The 20,033-nt window shown below is 36.6% G+C and overlaps 1 protein-coding gene across 1 annotated transcript; it reads left to right on the top strand.

The window, feature by feature from the left end:
* Nucleotides 1-789: 789 nt before the first annotated feature.
* Nucleotides 790-2,064, top strand: LOC122657792 (tubulin-folding cofactor C-like). The gene has a single exon (XM_043852590.1). It carries the CDS (start codon nt 853-855, stop codon nt 1,933-1,935), a length of 1,083 nt encoding a protein of 360 aa, XP_043708525.1. The 5' UTR covers nt 790-852; the 3' UTR covers nt 1,936-2,064.
* The last annotated feature ends 17,969 nt before the right edge of the window (nt 2,065-20,033 follow it).

The following is a 20,033-nucleotide window of genomic DNA, read 5'->3' as shown; positions in this document are numbered from 1 at the left end:
CATCTATTGATACTAACAAGGGTTTGATTATGCTCTACTAGCCAAAGCATATTAATAAAACAGTGACCTAAACTGGTCAAATCAGAGGAAAATACTTGGTATTTTTGTAACAGATCCTGGATTCTCTTGCTTTATTTATTTATGGGAAAATGTTGGGTATGCTAGCGGTATATACAGTAAGTTAGCACCCAATGTGTGTGTGTGTCTCTCTCTTCCTCCCTTTGAGGTGGTAAGGGAGTCATTTCGAAGGGGGGAGTAGAGAGAGACACATAAGAGCTTACGGTATACCACTAGTATATTGTAAACCCATCTCTCTTTCTTTATTTATTTATTTGTTTATTTTTGCTCCAAAATCAGGTAGAATTGCCAAATTTATGCAGTTCCAGCCACCCTGATTTGTGGCAGGTCAATGGGACCCAATCTGAAGTATTAGAACAAGATGAGGATGTTCTCAAATTTGGGGCCCTGTTTTAATTGCATAGCTATGCTAAAACATTTGATTTTGTTCTTTTTGTGTGGTCAACACTTCTCCAAAAATCTATTTGTGGTAGCATCAGACTGGACTAAAATTTTTTTTGTTGTTAGAGATTGGACTCAAATTTGACAAATAGGAGAGAGGCCTTCCCTAGAATTTAAATGGTAAATTTCTAATTCCATTTTTTGCATTTTATGTTGAAATAAACAAATAAAGTCTTGGCGAAGCGAGAATGGGTGAAGAGGCAACCCGACCCAGCAGCGATCTCTTATCGTTGAACATTTTAGATTTACACTGTGAGACTCTTTTCACTCTTTTTACGGCTCTGCTTTGGTTCCGAATCAGACTATCAGAGTAACCGTTCAGACGCAACGGAAATGGAAATGGAAGAAGATCAATCAATATCAAAGCCTAAAGAGATCTCCGATGAATCTCTGAATCCAATCTCTCAGAAACACGCAGCAATGCTCGAGCGTCTCTCCAATCTCCATCAATCTCGCCTCCAGGAGTCCATTTCTCGCAAGACCGATAACTCTTCTCCTCTTGAATCCACTAAATCCTTCTTAGATCGCTTCTCAGAAGCCAAACGATCAATCCAGAACGATCTGGATCGTTGTCGTCTCGTTTCCGACCCAGAGTCCAAGTCTCGCCTGAAATCGGATCTGGAGAAGGTGTCCATGTCCATTGCCGAGATTGAGAAACTTGTCTCTGAGAACTCCTATTTCTTGCCTTCTTATGAGATTCGTTCGTCTCTTAAAACCATTTCTGAGCTGAAAGAAAGTCTAGAAAATGCGAATTCTAAGTTGTTGCCTAAAAAGAAGTTTGCTTTCAAGAATAAGGCGGCAAAGAGAGATCAGAACAGCGCGACTTCCACAGCTGAAGATAGGGCTTCTGAGACGATTTTACCAGAAAAACTGAATATTCAAATTCGGGATTCTCCTGGTTTTAAGAACAGGGAAAATGCGGTTTTAGTCAAGCACTTTAGGAGTTCGGAAGAAGGAGACTTCACTCTTTCTGATCTTAATTGCTGTGAAGTTCGTCTCACGGGCAGCTCGAGAGCGTTCTTCATTCATCGACTGAGGAGTTGTCGCATTTTTGTTGGACCTGTTCTGGGTTCGATTCTCATTGAGGAAGTTGAGGGTTGCTTATTTATGCTGGCTTCTCATCAGATAAGGATCCACCATGCCAGGGATACGGACTTTTATCTTCGTGTTCGTAGTAGGCCGATAATCGAGGATAGTAGCAGTGTGAGATTTGCGCCATACCATCTGTCTTATGAAGGGCTTGATAAGAACCTTCAAGATTCTGGTCTTGATGGAGAATCCGGTAATTGGGCGAATGTGGATGACTTCAGATGGTTGCGAGCTGTGCAGTCCCCAAATTGGTCCATTTTACCGGATGATGAGCGAGTTAGCATTGTAAATATATCGAATGCAGAGACCTGTAGTGAAGATAGTTAGGATATTATTCGTTTGGTTTTATCCAACAAATGCTGAACTGCATGGTGTAATGACAAGGTGGAGAAGAACAAGTACTCAACTACAGTGTAATGACAAAGTGGAGAAGCCCAGACTGGGTTTTAGGTAATTGTCTGCCTTTTATTGGAACATTTAATGAACCAAACAGAAAACCATGTTACAGTCTTCAGGGTTTGATATTTTGGTTTAACTGCCTATTATTATGGTCCCTGAGTTTTTGATCATTACATCTTTCTTTCATATGTAATTATTTATTAGATTTTTAAGAATAGTTCATGGACCTGTAATGTGCACGGTGAAGCCGGGTTTTTCGTCCAGCTGTATTGAAAAAGGGGAACCTTCAGTTTTGAAGCTTGAAGTTCTTAAGTATTTATAGTTGCGTAGGAGCTGTCTCTCTCTCTCTCTCTCTCTCTCTACACACACACACACACATACACACACGTAACTCTCTCCCAGAGAGAGAGAGAGAGAGAGAGCTTACCTCGGTCATTGGTGTGAATTTCAATGATCTCAATGTGCATGTACCAGAGCTTATCAACCCTAAGCAGGCGGGTCATAAGAACATATTTAATTGAGTTTATCCATTACTTATCTTTTATGGAATTAATTCTTAAAAAGTGACGCTTTGGTGGTACTGTTGTTGCATTAGGATAGACCTGGATTTATTAAACCTCTGATATATGCTTCTTTAACCACAAGAATTTAATGCAACAACTCTTAATGTTTTCTCCTCTCTGCTAAGAGTTCTAGGATTAAAAACGTTGCTACTAATCTCATGTTTGATAAGATATATGAATATAGTGAGGTGATCATTTTTTGTCAAGTTTCAAGCAGCTGCCTACCAAACAACAGGAGGAGCTTCATTAACCACCAATGGTTGTCCATGACCATGATTCTTCATCACTGCAAAACAAGGCTGAAGGTTCCATATATATATATATATATATATATGACCTCTGATCTATAAGGTAACAGAGTTGAGGTAAGATGCAAGATCTTATTGTTACATCCCCTCCCCCCCCGGTTTGGGTGTTTCTGGGTTTGATTTTTAACTTAGGATGCCTTCTCATTGCTGGTTTATCAGTTTTTGTTGCTTGTTTACAATTTAGGCTCTGTTTAGTTGATGGTTTCTGGTGGACGTAAACATATATTAGTAGCTTGTTTGTGACATATATAGGTTGGCATATAGGATTTTGTTGTTCCAATTCCTCTAGAATTCTGGTCTATAATTCTTCATGCTTTAATAATCTGTGATTTACAGATATAGTTTTGGGGTTTCAGGAAGCAGGCTAAATTTCAAACTAATCTGGCATTACATTGCCCAACCAGACAACTTGACCTCTCCGATTGAACATGAGCTCAGGTAGGATTAGAGAATGTGACCATTGGGTTGGGCAAGGCGGATGAATGTCTACACTTGGGTGTGAGGTTAACTAGGCTAATTAGACAAGGACTAGAGAACCAGTTAGAAAACCAGAACCGCAGTGAACCATAACTGAGAAAATAAGGCAGAATATGGTTAGTATGATATCTCACAATCCACTTAACCAATGGGGCTGAAACTAGGGTTGAAACTTGAAAGAAGGTCCTAATAGATGGATAATATGTCTAGAATATCAAGGCAAACTAATGGTTAGATTGGGAGAAACAAGTGTGGAAAGAAAATAGAAACTTAAGAAACTAGAAAGCAGTAACTCAAAGAAGAAACAATAGATGATTAAGTACAAAAATGTTTAGAAATCACCCATTGATGGCCACGGTAGAATTAGTAGTGCTTGCTGGAATCATTAGAACAGTGAAGTGAAAAGAAGAAGATGAGAAGGAAACAGATATGACTTTCTATTACCACCAAGCCTATGGGCATCTTCACCACCAACCAACCCAGGTTTCACCACCTAGGATCTGCAACTGAGTCACCACAACAGCTCATTCTCACAAGAGTAATGGTTTAATCATAAAAAATCGTGGGCTGTAGTCAGGGTTTTAAGTATCGGTGTGTATCATATCGTATCGGCCGATATGTATTGGTATTGGTGGATATTGGTACGATACTTATTTTTCAAAAAAAAAAATGTATTGACCAATACAGTCCAATATGGATTGATACAGGCAAGATACACTTGATACGCCACTTTTAAACCTGCAAAACAGAAATTGAGAGCAACCAAAGGCCTTGGAAACTTGTTTTTCTCTTTGATCTGAATTGTGGGAAATCATGTAACATAAAAAATGACCCAATTCTTCACCAACAAGTTTTAGAGATTTACAATGCTCAAACCACGGATTGAAACAGTTTTGGGCAAAAAAGAGGTAAAGCTGCAGATCTCTTTTTTGTGTGCTCAAGTCTCTCTTCTTTTTTTTTGGTTATGTATCCCTAGATTAGGTAAAAATGATTCAAATCCTTGCATCAAGTTGATATATATTTAAATATTGCATAAGAAGGTGTTTCATGTTTCAAAACTATATTTTATAGGTATCATAAGCACATCCATGTATTTCTCGACCCTACCCATGCATATCTCTAGCGTATCTTGCATCTCTCTGATATGTTACAATATGTCTCTTAAAATCACCCTTCTGATACGATACTTTGTACCGATACTTAAATCCTTGGCTGTAGTAGCCCTCCTCTTGTATCTATAAAATAAGAAATATGTGTTACAAAATAGAAATTTATCATTACTAAGTGGCTTTCAACTTAAAATAGGAACTTCCTATAAGATTTTAGTTGCCAAAACATCGAAACTTCTATATTGCTAATGGCTTAGAAACTAAAACTAGCACAAAGAAATACAAACTAAGTCAGAATGGTAACTAAGTATCCTTCATGTGTGGCAGCAACATGGGCCCACACAATCTGCCACAATATCTCCTCCAAGGCTGCTAGTCGGTGGCTATACATGGGGCAGAATAGGGACCTAATTATGGGCTTAAGTATAACCAACAGATGGGCAAAGTATGGGCCTGACTCCAACTTAAGTTGATGGCGTAATGTAGGCTGGTTATAAGTTATAACTTAAATCATTGGGCCTAATTAGGGGCCAGATTGGTCTTTCTTACTTCGTGTGTACACCCTTAGCTCTGCATCAGTTTGGGTTAGGCAGGTTGGGAGACCAGCCCCAGCTCAACCATACTGGTGTAGAAGGGCCAAGCTGAACTTGCCCCAATCTGACATTGGGATTGTGCTTATCAAACCTCAACTCCATTTCTCAAACCAATGCTTGCTTTGTGGTTGGGTCAGGTCTAAGTTAACTTCCGCATGTTGAAGCGGTGAACCACAACTCTTTCGTGTAAGGCCAATTAAAGAGAAGCAGAGAACGCCATTCACTAATATTATACTAATACAGGGAATTCCTTCTTCTTTACGATATGAAGTTATACCTGTACTAATTCATGCATAGGAATTACATTTCAAGATGTGCAGGGGGGGGGGGGGGGTATCCTAGGCCTGAGCACAAACTCATGACTGATCTGAGCAGTCTTGTGCTCACATTAGATTGTCTATTAGACCGTCGTATAGGTGAGGCAGAATGTACAGTGAGTTGTAACAGAAGATGAGGAGGTTGCAGGGGTGGTGGGAGCTTAGGTAATTCAGACTGAGGAGATAACTGGTTGTGAGAATATGGGGTTGTATTGTGCACCAGGGTATGAGGATCCTCCTTTTACACATTATGATTGAGAGCCAAGTTCCAGGAAAGAGGAAAGAAAAGAAAAGAAGTGATGATTCGAGTTCAAAATGTGAAAATGTAATTGATCAAACGATAGTAGAACTTCTGCCTTTTATTCTGGAGTAGGCTATTATTTTAAAGTATTAGTGATATGCAGAGGACATAGACAACCCGAGGCAAGTTGCTGAGTTAAGTAATGAGCACTCAAAGAAGAAACATAATGAGAATTTGCTCAAGAGAAGTCCACTCTAAGTGTCAAACTGATCTAATGCTGATTCCTTGTCATTGCATCATTCTGGATTGGGCTTTAAGACAAATTTATTGAAACAACCCAGGGCAAGTGACTGAATGAAGTAATGGGCACTCATAGAAGAAAGTAAGAAACAGACTGAGCATTTGCCCTCTACAATGTATGGGTCCAAAATGTTACACAAAGAGTTTACATGTTACCTGAAGCTTACAGAAAAGAATATCTAGTTACTTCCAGTTCTTGAACTTTGTGTTCTATAAGTTCTTTGCAAAGAAACTTCCGTAGATTCATCTTTTGCCCTTCTAGCCACTGGAAATATGGCCATGCTAGCTCATGCCAATTTTCAAAGGTTCTTCCACTTTTTTCTAGCTTTATACTCCAAATAGTAGCTAGGAATAAAGGTTCCATAATTTCCTACCCATTCCATTTAAGCTTGGATCCTACAACACCACATGAGTGCTGAGTGAGAGGAGGGCATGGTGAAGTTCGTGCCCACCTCCAGTAATAGGTAAAATTAAACCTCGAAAATGAGTGGGGGACTTGATCAAAAGATGAGGTACAATTTCAGCATATCAAAGGAAGAAAAGACAGCACTGGAATAGAGAAATATCTTGAAATTAAGCAGTTGATAGTTAATGCTCTCTCTGGCAGCGATCAACTTATGGAACTCCTTTCAAATGGGGACTTAGGCCTCAAGCAGAGATTTGACAGTGAAGGAGCTTGTTTTTCCCTGACCCAGATTTTCTTGTCCTCTTGAGAATGTTCGGTTCTGTGGTTAGATAGCTGGTGCAATAGTTACTGAAGTTGATCTGTCTGTCAATAATTGACATTTCCATAAATAATGGGGACACATTCTGTATTCAGGCCTTGAGGTAGAGCATAGTCAGGAGGGATATCTATACACAATTTTTTCAGAATTTAGTATTTCAGCCGTTTCTCACTTCTATTCTGAGATTCTCGTTAATGGTTTCATTTACTGCCACAATACCTTTCCAAAAAGACATACCATAAGTACCTCGCATTGGGGCTCTTCCCATTTATTTACTTGGCCATATTTTGCAGCAATACTCCTTCTCCATTGACCACAGTTTCCTCTCCTAAGCCATTTGGTAAGTAAGGTTGATTCTTTCACTTAGCAAAAAATATGTTAGGTGGGTTGATCAGATTTCAGTTTCACCACCATTTCAAAGAAATGAAGGGAGGCTGTTATGCAGATGGTGCCGTTTGCTATTATTTGGTGCAGAATTTGATGGAACCTGAGGGTTTTTGATGATAGAAGAAAATCCACTCTAGAGATTTCTGTAGACATGTTAGTCCCCTCATCTATGATTTGGTCATGGCTCAGGAAGAGTTCAAAAATGTGCATTTGAACTATACTTGTGCAGTCTTGGTGTGTGCTTTATGGAGAGGTCATATGCTCTCACAACTGTATGGTCATAATCAGGTTGTACAGGTTTTCATTATCATATTAATATAAACAAAGAAAAAGAAAATATAAACATTTGAAAGAAATTGAATTCTTCATAGATTTCAGTGCTCATGAAATTCTTAAACTGCTTTGGAATGGAGTAAATTGGTTTAACTTGATAAATCCACACAAAGCTGGGAAATTTGTTCAATTTAGGGATTTTTTCTTAAAATAAAGATCCCCCTTGTAGAGCTATTCAATGAGCTATGAGGATGATTCTATTGATTGTAAAGTAATATATGATGCACCTTTCTCTTTATTCTCTTCTTTGAGCTTATGATCTGCCTCCTGCTAATGAAAACCTTTCAGCTTGAAGATCTATCTCAAGGAGAAATTTGGGGGGAAAAATCTAGAAAGTGAGATTATTGTCTTTCTGACAAAATCATAATACAAGGTTTCGACGGAATTTCACAAAATCGACTGAAATGTTTCGGTTTCATAGGCTGTTGAAAAATTGTTAAAACTAGAAAACAAGTTGAATTTCTTATTAAATTTTTTACTTTACATTTTAAATACTTTATTAGCAGAAAATCCTGCGAATGCTTTTAGTGGCATAACTAAACTTTGGGTAATTTCTTAATGAAATGTGGGTTTACCAAACTTGATTCTATCCGAGATCTGTTTACTTTTGTCCACTCCCATAAGAGAACCCTAATAAACAAAACAAATGAACAAAATCAATGCACATAGCAATTTTATATAGGATAACTCAATTTTATAATTGTATGTTCAGTTCCTTAAGAATCCAAACTGAGATGAAATATCTGCTGTACATTACATTAGGTGTTATAATCCATCTGATAGTGCCAAATACTCATGCTAAAACTCTTCTTAACTCATTAAGTAATTTGATGTGTCCTAAACTGGCAGGAATTTGAACTCCCACTGTCCAAGCTCACACTAACTAAGGAAAGGGGAAATAATTTTAGAAGAGACAACATTCAATTAGAAAATAATGTAGAAGCAGCCATGTACTGCAGTAGAAGCAAAAGAAAAAAACTTAACAACTGCTTTGACTGAAAGAACCACACTGCTCCATGACGAGAGGTGCTCCAAGATTATTGATTCTTGAATAGAACCCCAGTGGTGGAAAATAAATTAGCAATAGATTTGGTTTTAAAATTGATACCAATATTTGCTAAGTTCTAAAATGAACTTTTTTTTCAGAAGAACAAGAAGGTTGGTTATGTGGCAGAACTGTTGTTTATAATTGGTTTTGCACCCTGCAATTGCATTTGCCAACTGAATAGTTTCCAATTTTGATCTTTCCCACTTTTCTCTTAACACTATGTTCTGGTTCATTTCTGTTCTTCTCAAAATGACAGCTATAAATAGTTATATCTTGGTATACAATGATGTTTCTAACTAATTCACACTAAAGCAAAATAATTTGAGAATTCCAAAAGTTGAACATAAAATTTCGACTAGGTAGAAGGCCAGTGCACTGCTTGATGGAAAGAAAAAGTTACAACTAATTAATTCTTGATTTAAGTTTAAAATATTATAATGGATGTTAAAATTAAGACCATAACTCACATCATTGGTGAAAGTTCCTCACAAAGATGATGCAGTAGTATGGACCTCTCCATCCACGACGAAGATAGAATCACTTCATCTACTCCATTTGACCCTCTTGTTAGACTGGAGGAGGGTATTTCAGACCATAAACAATGGGGTATAGAATTATTAATGAAATCAGAGTCCAATCATTGCGGCACATCGCCATTGGTGAAGGAAACTTAATCCTCGTAGTATATTTGATGTACAAACGAAGTCATGAACACATCAGAGAAGTTGAACTGAACTTAACTAGGTCCTAAAATTTTAAGGTGGTTGATGTTTCTAACTGATTCACACAAAAGCAAAATAGTCGAAACATCTATAGTTGAACATAACTTAAATTCCAAGTGGGAAATAGCAATTGCACTGGATTTTATAAAAAAAGGTTATAACTACTGAATTCTTTGATTTAAGTTAAAATATTTTGCAGGATGTGAAAATTAAAACTACAACTCTTTTTGGTAAAATTAAAACTACAAGTTACATCCCACAATGTTGTAACTTCCTCACAAAGCGGATGCAATAGTATGTTAGATGTACAAAACAATTCACAAACATAGCAGAGAAGTACTTGATTAGGTCAAAAAACTTTAAGGTGGTTGAAGTTTAGATGCAAAGCAAGAAATTCTGTATTGAGATTTACCTGACCCTTATTTGTAGGGTCGTCAGGGCAAAAGTTTAGTGATCTTTTATCAGTGAGGGGTTGGAAAATGGTATTGTCCATATGGGATTCATATGCGATTTACATAGTTAAAACAGGAAAGAGAAAGTATTAACGTGGACCCCACTGTTTATCATGTGAGAAGGATATAAAAGAATCTATACAAAGATAGCATAACAATCTTTTCCTAAAAGGTTTATACCGTTTCAAGTAGGTGGGTAAGTAGTTTATTCCGATCTTCCTTACCCGCTTATATGCTTAAAACAAACAATAAATAAATAGATATTACATATAAAGAAGCAAGATTTGTGGGTTGACACACCTATACATTACATTTAAGGGAAAATCTTGTAAAATTATTTTGTAGAACAGAAAAAGAATGGTGGCTTTGACCAACTAGTGAAGGGTATTTAGATATAGATATTATAGGATGGAATATTCCTCAAATGATCAATCAGAAACAGTTTTATATCCATTGAAGGGTAGTGTTCTTCCAATGAAAATCAGAAGTTGGTAACATGTTTGGTGGTCTACAATCTTCTTGTTAGACTGTAGAACTGACTTAAGTGTGGATAGTGACTAAAGAAATAAATTTGGTATAATTTTAATTTAATTTAATTTGTCTTCTGCATTCGTCTAGTTTGTGGTAATTAAACCATCATTCTCCCTAGCTGTCGCTTTTGAAAGCCTCTTTGTTTGTGATATCATTGACAATGGAAATGATCAAATGAGCCACCAAATTAGACGAAGTGGTTGATGGCTGAAACAATGAGTTAGTAACATGCAAAATTAGAATCATTCCCTTTATTAATAAGTGCATCAGAAATATTGGCTCCACAAATTAGTACTATAAGATGCATATTAGAAAAATGTTATTAAGTCAGGGTCAGTTTAGAGATTTTTTTTTCTTCGGGCACCAACATTTGTCACGTGGCTAAGATTTTATGGACAAGTACACCTCAAAGGCCTTGGTCCACGTGTCACATTTTAATCAAAACAGAGTTGGCTAAGTGGAGAAAAGAACAATCGAAAATCCATGGGAATATGTGTATACTTAGAAGGGTGTATAATTAAATTTGAATTTAAAATCTGGCATGCATGTGACACGAGGCTCCCGCCACTGCAACGTCTCGAGAGGGTCGATCATAATGTACACCAGTTTTACCCTCGTTTTGTAGAGAGGCTATTTTTTGACTTGAATCCACGGTCACTAAGTCGTAATGGAACAACCTTATCATTGTGCGTGCCGAAACATCTATGAAACCTCTAGTCTTGCCAGTTAGAAATATTTTTTTTTCTTGCATAGTAATCATATTAAACAAAACATGTAGTGATCCAATGATATTGGGCATCATGGCCTGGAAAATCCAGCACTTGGGTAAGTCTTGTATTTGCAAAAATTATTGAGAAGATGTAGACGTACTAGTATCTCATATTTCTTAATTGAATGGATTAGGGCGTTTAACTGTCAGGATTTCATTGCTTTCTTTTTCTGTTTTAGCTGAAAAGTGTAAAATCTACTTTAATGACTGCATTAAAAAATCATTTACATTGTTTTGAATTCATTTTATTAGTAGATGAGATCAATCATTATAGATATTTAGGCAAAAATGGATCTTCACAGCAATTAATCCCGTGGGGGCTTGCGATACTTTTCTTGAGTTGGTGAAATTAGCATAGATTTTCATGTTACATCAATTTTAATAAATACAATTCGAGTTCCAGTTAGTATATTTGTTTAATGCTTTAATTAATCCCTTAATAATACAGATATGGGGAAATTAGCATAGATTTTTAAATGAGCTTCGAAAGCGAGACTTAAGAGAATATTGGTCTTTGTTAAGGACAATGTTCTAAACTTTTTTATTTTTTAGATAGTTTTTATTTGTATAAAACAATCCTATCATTTCACATGCCCCCTTTAAAAATATGCTACTTTAAATAATGAATTAATGACAAGTCATTTTCATTTTTTATTTATACATTAAAATAAGGTAAGAGGCAATCAAAAGAAGATCACAATTTCTCATTTCACCATTTTGATGACAACAAGATCTTTGTTCAAACTACACTCTAGTTACCTTGGATTAGAGATCTCTTTAACATATCCAGGTACCCCAAGGAATGCCCCAAAAAAAAAAAAAAAAAAAGATTCCCTGTGCTAAGTTTTGTAACCATTAAACTATAATCCAATTAAATGGCATTGAGTCCCTTACATTGGCGGATCAATGGTATTAATTTTGGGGCAAAAAAACACTGTCCAATTCCCTTGTGCGGGCACACAGGAGCAGGAGAGTGAAATGACCACCCTAACACTCCTATTGGTTTCCCCTACATGTTTCCTCACTAGTCCCCGCTGGTGCAGGGGCCATACAACTAGGCAGCAAATTCTTCCCCATTAATTTTTGAAAGTTTCACTACATTATAGTTATTACATATATCATTTTGTGATATAATGAAATATATGTAATAGTATATGACTACTTAATACATATAATATTAACAAAGCTTATTTATTTTTTTATTTTGGTAATAATTGACAAAGCTTATTAACACAACATGGCAACGTACTCTTCTACTTTTAAAATACACTTCCTAACTTTTTAATTTTTTGGTAGAGTCCTAACTACTACAATGATTATTTTAATCGCTCAAACAATATATTATTATTTTAAGCTTACATTCATTCCTTCAACACTCAATGTTTCTAAGATTTCTTATTTTTGCATACTCCAATAATTTTGGAGACAAATCCACGATATGCTCTAATCCACAATCACTTTAATAGGGTTTGGATCATGTCATTAAATATAAATTTGGGTCAATCTACGTTGGATATTTGCAACGAATGCTACTAAATCAGCTGAATTATTATTATCATTATTATTATTATTATTATTTTGGAAAAAAGAACATTGTCCGATTGCGTTTCCCTATATCGAGATATAAAGGGAGAAATGATCGCCCCGTCTCTCCTGTTGGATGCCCCTTCATGCTTCCTCATTTGCCTCCACGCTGGTGCAAGGACCACGTGACCAGGTAGCAGACCACCCCCCCTGGAAAATTATCTTCTCCAGTTCCCCAGTTCCTCTAATACGAAGGTAGTAAACCCCACCCGGGCAGAGTGTTCGGATAGGGGTAGGGTGATTATTCCAACCCCCTTGTTAGAGGAATTGGGCCGGGCAAAAAACTGGAGGAGATAAAGATCCTTCCCCTCCCCCTCCCCCTCCCCCTCCCCCTCCTCTTTTGGGAGGGGTAACAACTATCTAAGAATTGTTTTCTCCTTTGTACTGCATCAAAAACAAAATCGGAATATTCGAACAAAAAACAGGCATTATATTGAATCAAATTAGTTAAAAATCATGAGTCCATAAATTCGTCTTATGCCCTTATAAAAAAGATTAGGTTCTTTTGAATTTTTAACTGTTTGCATCACAAAGTTCAATTATTTGAACTGTCGACCACAAGGTCCAAATTGTCCTACCTCCGGACCCTTTATGGCTTTATAAAAGTGTTGACATGTAGTACAATAGTGTCCTTGCAACCAATAATCGTAGTAGAAAGATATTACAATAGTTTGCTGTCAGGCTATGTGGCTCCTGCACTACGTTCACAAGAGATCTAACAAGAGGGGTGAGGTGGTCATTTCACCCCCTTATGTGTGGGTATGGGAGAACATAGTGTCCAACCCAAAAGGCAAAAACTCAAACTTTTGGGTAAAAAGGGTATTCCCAGAGTTATAAACCTAGCAATCGCACACTGCACAATCGATGTGGGATTAAAACCCATCATTCATTTTTTACCATAAAGTTGCACTTAATGTTTTAATTCCCGCAGCTAGCTTTGGGCCATGAGTCCTTACATGATAAGTAGATATATTATTAAAATAATTTAATCATAAAGGGACATTACTGTGAAAGATAAGGGCTAGGTCTGGTATGGAGTGGGCTGCACTACAGGTTGGCCATTGTAGAGATTTACTTGTCCTTGTCTCCTCCTCCAAGCATGGTTCTAAGTATCGGTATCGTATCACCTTGTACCAGTTTTACTAGTCACCAATACCGTATCGGTAGGATGGTACGGATAGGGGGTAAAATGGTCAGCAAACTTGTTTTTTTAAGGAAATTAAGGAGTAATTTTGTCCAATACAGCCGATTTAGACTAATACTGTATCAATATCATATCGTTTTTGTGTGTTGCCGTTACCCGTTTCGATACCGTGCACTAAAACCATGCCTCCAAGTGACTTAGAAGAGGGCGTTTGTCATTAGACCCCTTCCTATTTGTTATACGCTACGAGATAAGAGGGTGTTAGAAGCGAGTACTTTATAACAGATACTTTATGAGGAACATTTGCGTTGGAATTCCTAGTTTCAAAGATATATCTTTCCTTCCATCAGCCCATCACCCCAAATGCCATTGTCCAACTGGAGTCATTGAACTTGCATTGGAGGATAGGTTTTTCCATCCTCCCATTTTCGAATTTATGATAAGTTCACTTTACGGTTAGATTTGTAATTTTACTTTTTGCAAAGTTATTTCATACACTATTTAATGCATCATTTAATATAGTTTTTAGCTTTCTATGTGAAATGACAAATTTATCTCATTAAAAAATTACATTAACTAAATATTTTTGAGCATAAAACAACGGGCAATTAAATAGAAATGTCAAATTCTAAATATACCTAGAGGTTTCGTATTAAAAATAACATCTTAATTCTTCCCTACAAATATTTTCTCCTTATTTTGGGAAAAAAAAGATCTAATAAAAAATGCCCATTTACACAAGGCATTGCAACATTCATATGTGTATGTTAAAAGCTTATATAAGTTGAGAACTATAGATTTAAACAAGGAGAAGATGATCATACAAGCGAGGCATATATTAATTAAGACTTAAAAGTCTACTGTTTAGATGCATTGGGTGGAACCCTCTTGATCGAGCAAGGAAATTAGTTGTTTAGCTGACTTTAAATCAATGATTAAATATAATCTATAGTGTATTATTTTCATCTCAAGTGACATCAGACAGCCCTGCATTTATATCATTTACTTCTTCTCTTTGATGCTGGCTAGTAGATGGTCCAGCAGACAAGGAACCTTGGTTGAAGAAGCAATCTTATATTATCATAAATTAACTTTCGTGAAAGGGGAAAAGTAGAGAGTTGGGTTTGCCAAAATCTTAAAAATCTTTTGGTTTGTGTTTGTAGGAAAACTTGTGTAAACAGCAAATGAGGCAACAAAAGGGAGAAAAAGAAGGGAAGAAGGTGAAGAAATTGTTTCTCACCTCTCGTCCTTGTTACTGTGACCCTATGTGGCTCCTGATGTGACACTTCCATTGGAAGATTTAGGTTTGAAACTTGAAGCATCAGAGCTAACAAACAAGAAAGAATATTACACCTATTCTTGGACCAAAATGACCCTCATTCTTATGTCAAATTACAAAATTGCTAGGCAACCCTATAGAGATGAAATTGAAACTTAAGAGAATAGGGTTACAACCATTTGTCCTCACGCGTTTTTTCAGATTATAAAGAATAAATCATTTGCTACAAATTTCTAGCAAAACCTATAAAAATACAAAGGCGTTGTTCTCTGTGCCACAACACATTCTACGCCCAGGCACATGAGGGTGGGCGCAATGATCACCCTGCCCCCTCACAGACTGTCCATGTGTCTGGGCGTAGGCTGCGCTACGGCACGGAGAACATTCTCCCAAACACAAATTACAGAAATAGACATTGTACCCCCAATAAAGGTTTGTAACCTTTCTAATAAGCTGTGAAGCTTTGAAGCTATCGACAATGGTCGGACCCATAGGAGCATTGGAATTGGTGGTTCAGAAGGTATCAAATGAATAGGTAATCAGTTTAAACTTGAAGTAAAGGATAATATAATGCCTTTAGTAGTTGAATGAGTAACAAGACTTTTTTTCTCTTAATTGATATCTAATAATTAAAGGAAATCTGTAACTAGACAAGAACGAGAGGACACAAGGCACAAACAAATACCATTGACGCATTCACTGAGTGAAAAGGGAAGAAAGAAATGCCTACTTGGGTTGGGTTTTAAAGAAGGTAGAGATTTAGGGCGTCGGCTACACCAACTTCCCCTCTAACCATCCTCCATGGTCAAATGAGTCACATCCCTTCAGGTCTCTTTCCAATTGGTTTGAAAGATTTTCTTTCTTCTTAGAGTTCCTAGATTATTTTATCTATTATTTATGGACTCACTTAAGAGCATGACTTAACCCCATGTCCCCATCCTACTTAAACGACTTTCTAAAGGGATTGAGTCACAAACACACGGTTAAGCCCACCGGTTCGATCGCAAATAAGCCCAAATCGGTCGTTTGCCTCGGATCACTAGTTGAATCAGGAATGGTTCGACCATCCAATGACTCTGCATTTTACACATACAAGAACATCCACGGTCCAACGATAAATCAGAGCTTCTGCTATTCTATTGAAGAAAATTACAAAACCCTCACACACCTCTCCTCGCGATATAACTCCCTATTTATAACATCTTGTGCATTACAATATAGAAAAACCTTAATTCTCGAAAGTACAAAACTACCCCCAACGAACAAGTTTTTCCTTGATCAGAGAAAAATCAAGCTTCACCAACAAGAAGTTTTAGGGAGAGAGTTCTCTGAGTAAGCATCATATGGATCACGGATCACATCAATAAGTAAATATAAAACGGTTTTATATATAGAGAGAGAGGCAAAGACGACATTTCATATGAGAAAGAGAGAGATAGAAATAGTGTCAATGTACCCTCTATGGCTGGTTTAGAGAACCTTTTTTCATAATTTTATTACAAAATCTGTGTAGGGATAGGGTGTTCACCTGTCCATTATTAAAGACTATCAATGAAAACTTCTCCCCAGCCAATGAAGGCAGTAGTTGGTTTGAGATGCGCAACCCCGTTATTCATGCTTGGAAAGAGACTTTCCTTTTTAAAACCCAACAGAGATTCTTATTTACTATTTTGCGATTTTCTTTATTGGAATTGATAGAATACACTTAGGCCTTACATTGTGGTTAATTATATATATACATACCGAGAAAGATCGGGGAAAGAATATACCATTTTTTATGCCGAGTGTGGTCTCCATCCTATATTCCTATTAGTTTCCATCAATTGAGATTCTAAAGTAGTGGCTTTTGATAAGGGTTTAAGGTCTTACTTAGCTTGCGTACAATGGGCCTACTCTATCACTGCCTCCATGTTACCGGACCCGGATCCTCTATGGCGTGGCAGGGCGTCCAGTGCACATCTGATGGTTGAGAGCACCTGGGTGTTAAGAAAATAACGCCCAGAATGGCGATTTGCAGAAGAAAACAAGAAACAGAGAAAGCACACAACACACAACATCAGAGATTTACGTGGTTCACCCCAAGATGGGAAACTACGTCCACGGACAAGCTATAAAATAGATTTTACTATCTTTTCGAAATGTTACAAAATCTCTCATCCAGCCCTCTCAGAGATAAAAACATTATGGGAAAAAATTCTCTGTCTGGGAGTGTGGCCTACGCCAGCACTCCCATGTGTCTATCTCTCTCCTCCTTAAAACAAGGGGGCAGAGGTGTCTTTTCCAAATGGGGAAGAGAGAGATAGACTCATGGGAGTGTTGGCATAGGCCACACTCCCAGACAGAAAACTTTCTCCCAAACATTATATAGAGAAGCCCTAACCCAAGGAAATAAAAAAATTCCCCTCAACCCAGAAATTGCCAAATCAAATAGGATTGGATCAAAACATAACGTATATTTCAAAATATATCGTTTCGAAGATCTCGACGAACCCAACACAACTCTCAACCTATGATAGGAATGCACGTCATTTTTCAGTAATCCAAACGTGTTTCGAGGCCAAAATGGCCCTCCAAAGATCCCAACTGCACATCTGAATCGAAAAGTGAGGCTTCACCAATAACACTGGGCACACAGCCCAGCACACGAAAACTTAGCCCAAGATCCTCTCAGCCGTCGGATGTGTCTTGGACGCCCTGCCGCCACACAGGAGCCATATCCCCATGTTTCCAGCGAACTTTCTATGGTCCAACGTTTCACACTTCCCAATAATAGCATCTGCAGTCACTGTTGTTGAGGAAAGGTACCAACTTCTCTTCAAAATCATATATTGTGTACGTCATATGATTAAAAGATCGTTGGAAGGGGCTACCATGCACAACTGCCCTTCAAAATCACTATATCGTTATTTAATTACCATGCACAACAATTGCCTTTCAAAATCACTATATCACTATTAAATAAACAAAATTGAGAGAGAGAGAGAGAGAGATCCCTAATATTTTGAGATAAAGGAAGGTTTGAATCTTTGTGAGGTTAGGAATAGAAAGTCATAACATACGTCATCATCGATAGTGAAATATTTTCCCTCTCGTTAAATTTTATGTAGAGAGAGGTTCCCACCATCAACTGCCTTTTCTTACTTATTTACAATGATGTCACATGCTATACCATATATATATAGAGAGAGAGAGGATTAAAAATTTATTTAATATAAAGATAAAAAGATAAAATTATTTGAAAGTAATTTATCATTATGTTATTATATTATATTTAAAAAAAGGAGATAAAATTTTGAATTTTTTTTTCCCATCCTTGATTACAACAAGATTTTTCCTTTCATATATGTATGTACTTTTGTATTTTGTTATTTTGGTTATGTGAGATGAGATGGTTGTCTGGCTATGTAGGAGCCTGCACGAGACCAATGAGAGTGTTTGCAAAGACATCAACATAGATGTGATTTTTTATTTCATGAAAATATGACAGTATTTTTGCATATATATAGACATAGGAACCACGCAACCAAGTATTATCCCTTTGATTATTTAGAAGGGGTCAGCTTTTTTTTTTCTATTTTATCAATAGTGATTGAAGATTCAATCAAAACAATTCCATGCAATACCACCACCCAGATTAAAATGAAACATGTAGTGGAGTCCACACTTACTCAAGTCTGACTCCAATAAGGTTTTGCATCACATAAAACGGATCTCATGGAATGAATGAGGTCTTAAAGCAATTGGAGGAAAAGTTATTGGTCAGATTGAAACGCATATTTGATTGGGTGCTCAAATTTTAGGAAAATGTTTATTTATTTTTAGTTATGTGTCAATTTTTAATTCAATTCAACATTATAAAATTTCAGGATAATATTTATATAGAGTTAGTTAAATTGGGTCATATGATTGAGATAGATGACTAATTTTAACATGTATCTTTGGCAAAGGATTTACCATAATTCATACAACCATAAGAATGACTAAACTATCCGTCCGTATAGCAATTAAGCCAATGGTGTACAAATGGACTATGGTTAAAAGTACTCTTTTTCCTACTTTATCGAGTTAAAATAAAGCGTAAATATCCATATAACTAAGAGCGGTGGCAATAAATAGTCATCATCCTATGTGGCACACAAGAGACAAAATTCATTCCCAAATAAAACAAAATTTATTAATAAGGGTAATTTTCGTTACTCAAAATACTCCCTATAATATGAGGTTTCGAGCTAACAACTTCCAACAGTGGTTACACCAAGCAAGACCCTAAAATTAAAAGGGGAAAATAATTGTGATAGTAGTTGCCCTTGTTGAGTGTTAGAGGGTTACAACTTACAATTAAATTGAAGTTATGGAAATAGTGAAGTTTTAATTTGTAGTTTTGTAGGTAATTTTCCTTCACCCACGGGCAAGGAGGTATTCTTTTACCATGGGCATTAATAGAAAGTGAGATGAGGATCATAATTTTCCACGGTGGTGGAAAACTTTCTCATGTAATTTTTAAGACCCAATTGTCATGTATGGATGTATACATACACGATTAACCGTTGGACGGGGGTTAGGCAGAAATTTAATAAAACTCCCTCCCCTTCTCCCCATCCAACGATTATGGCCGTGCATAAAACCTTTTGCCTAATTTTTATATGAAACTTAGTTTATATTAAGGGTGTCAAAATTAAACTGAAACCATTTATCGAAACCGAACCAAACAGTATAAACCATAATCGGCAGACCGTTTAGTTAAATGATCCGATTTTTTTATAAACAAAAAGTCAAAACCTAACAAGTAACAATTACTAAGCAGTCATGTTTCTTCATTAATGATTTCCTTTTTTCAAAAAAAAAAAAAAAAACACTAATAACTTAGTAAATAATAAGTAATAACTAGTATTAATAAATAGAGTAGAAAATGCGTACAGAACCGTCTAATCAAAACGTGTAAAACTGTATAGAACCATTTAATCGAAACCGTTTAAAAATCGTTTAACTGAAACCATTTACCAAACGGTCTAGGTTTTGATTATGAGACTACTTACTTAAACGGTCTGATTACAATTTTTACCCTCAAGTAGTCAAAACCGAATTAAACCAGACCGTTTAACACCCTTAGTTTATATAAAACGTAGACCAAAAGAGAGTAGTAC

The sequence above is a fragment of the Telopea speciosissima genome, chromosome 1 (assembly GCF_018873765.1).
Source record: "Telopea speciosissima isolate NSW1024214 ecotype Mountain lineage chromosome 1, Tspe_v1, whole genome shotgun sequence".
NCBI lineage: Eukaryota > Viridiplantae > Streptophyta > Magnoliopsida > Proteales > Proteaceae > Telopea > Telopea speciosissima.
This window is presented reverse-complemented; position numbering and strand designations above follow the sequence as displayed.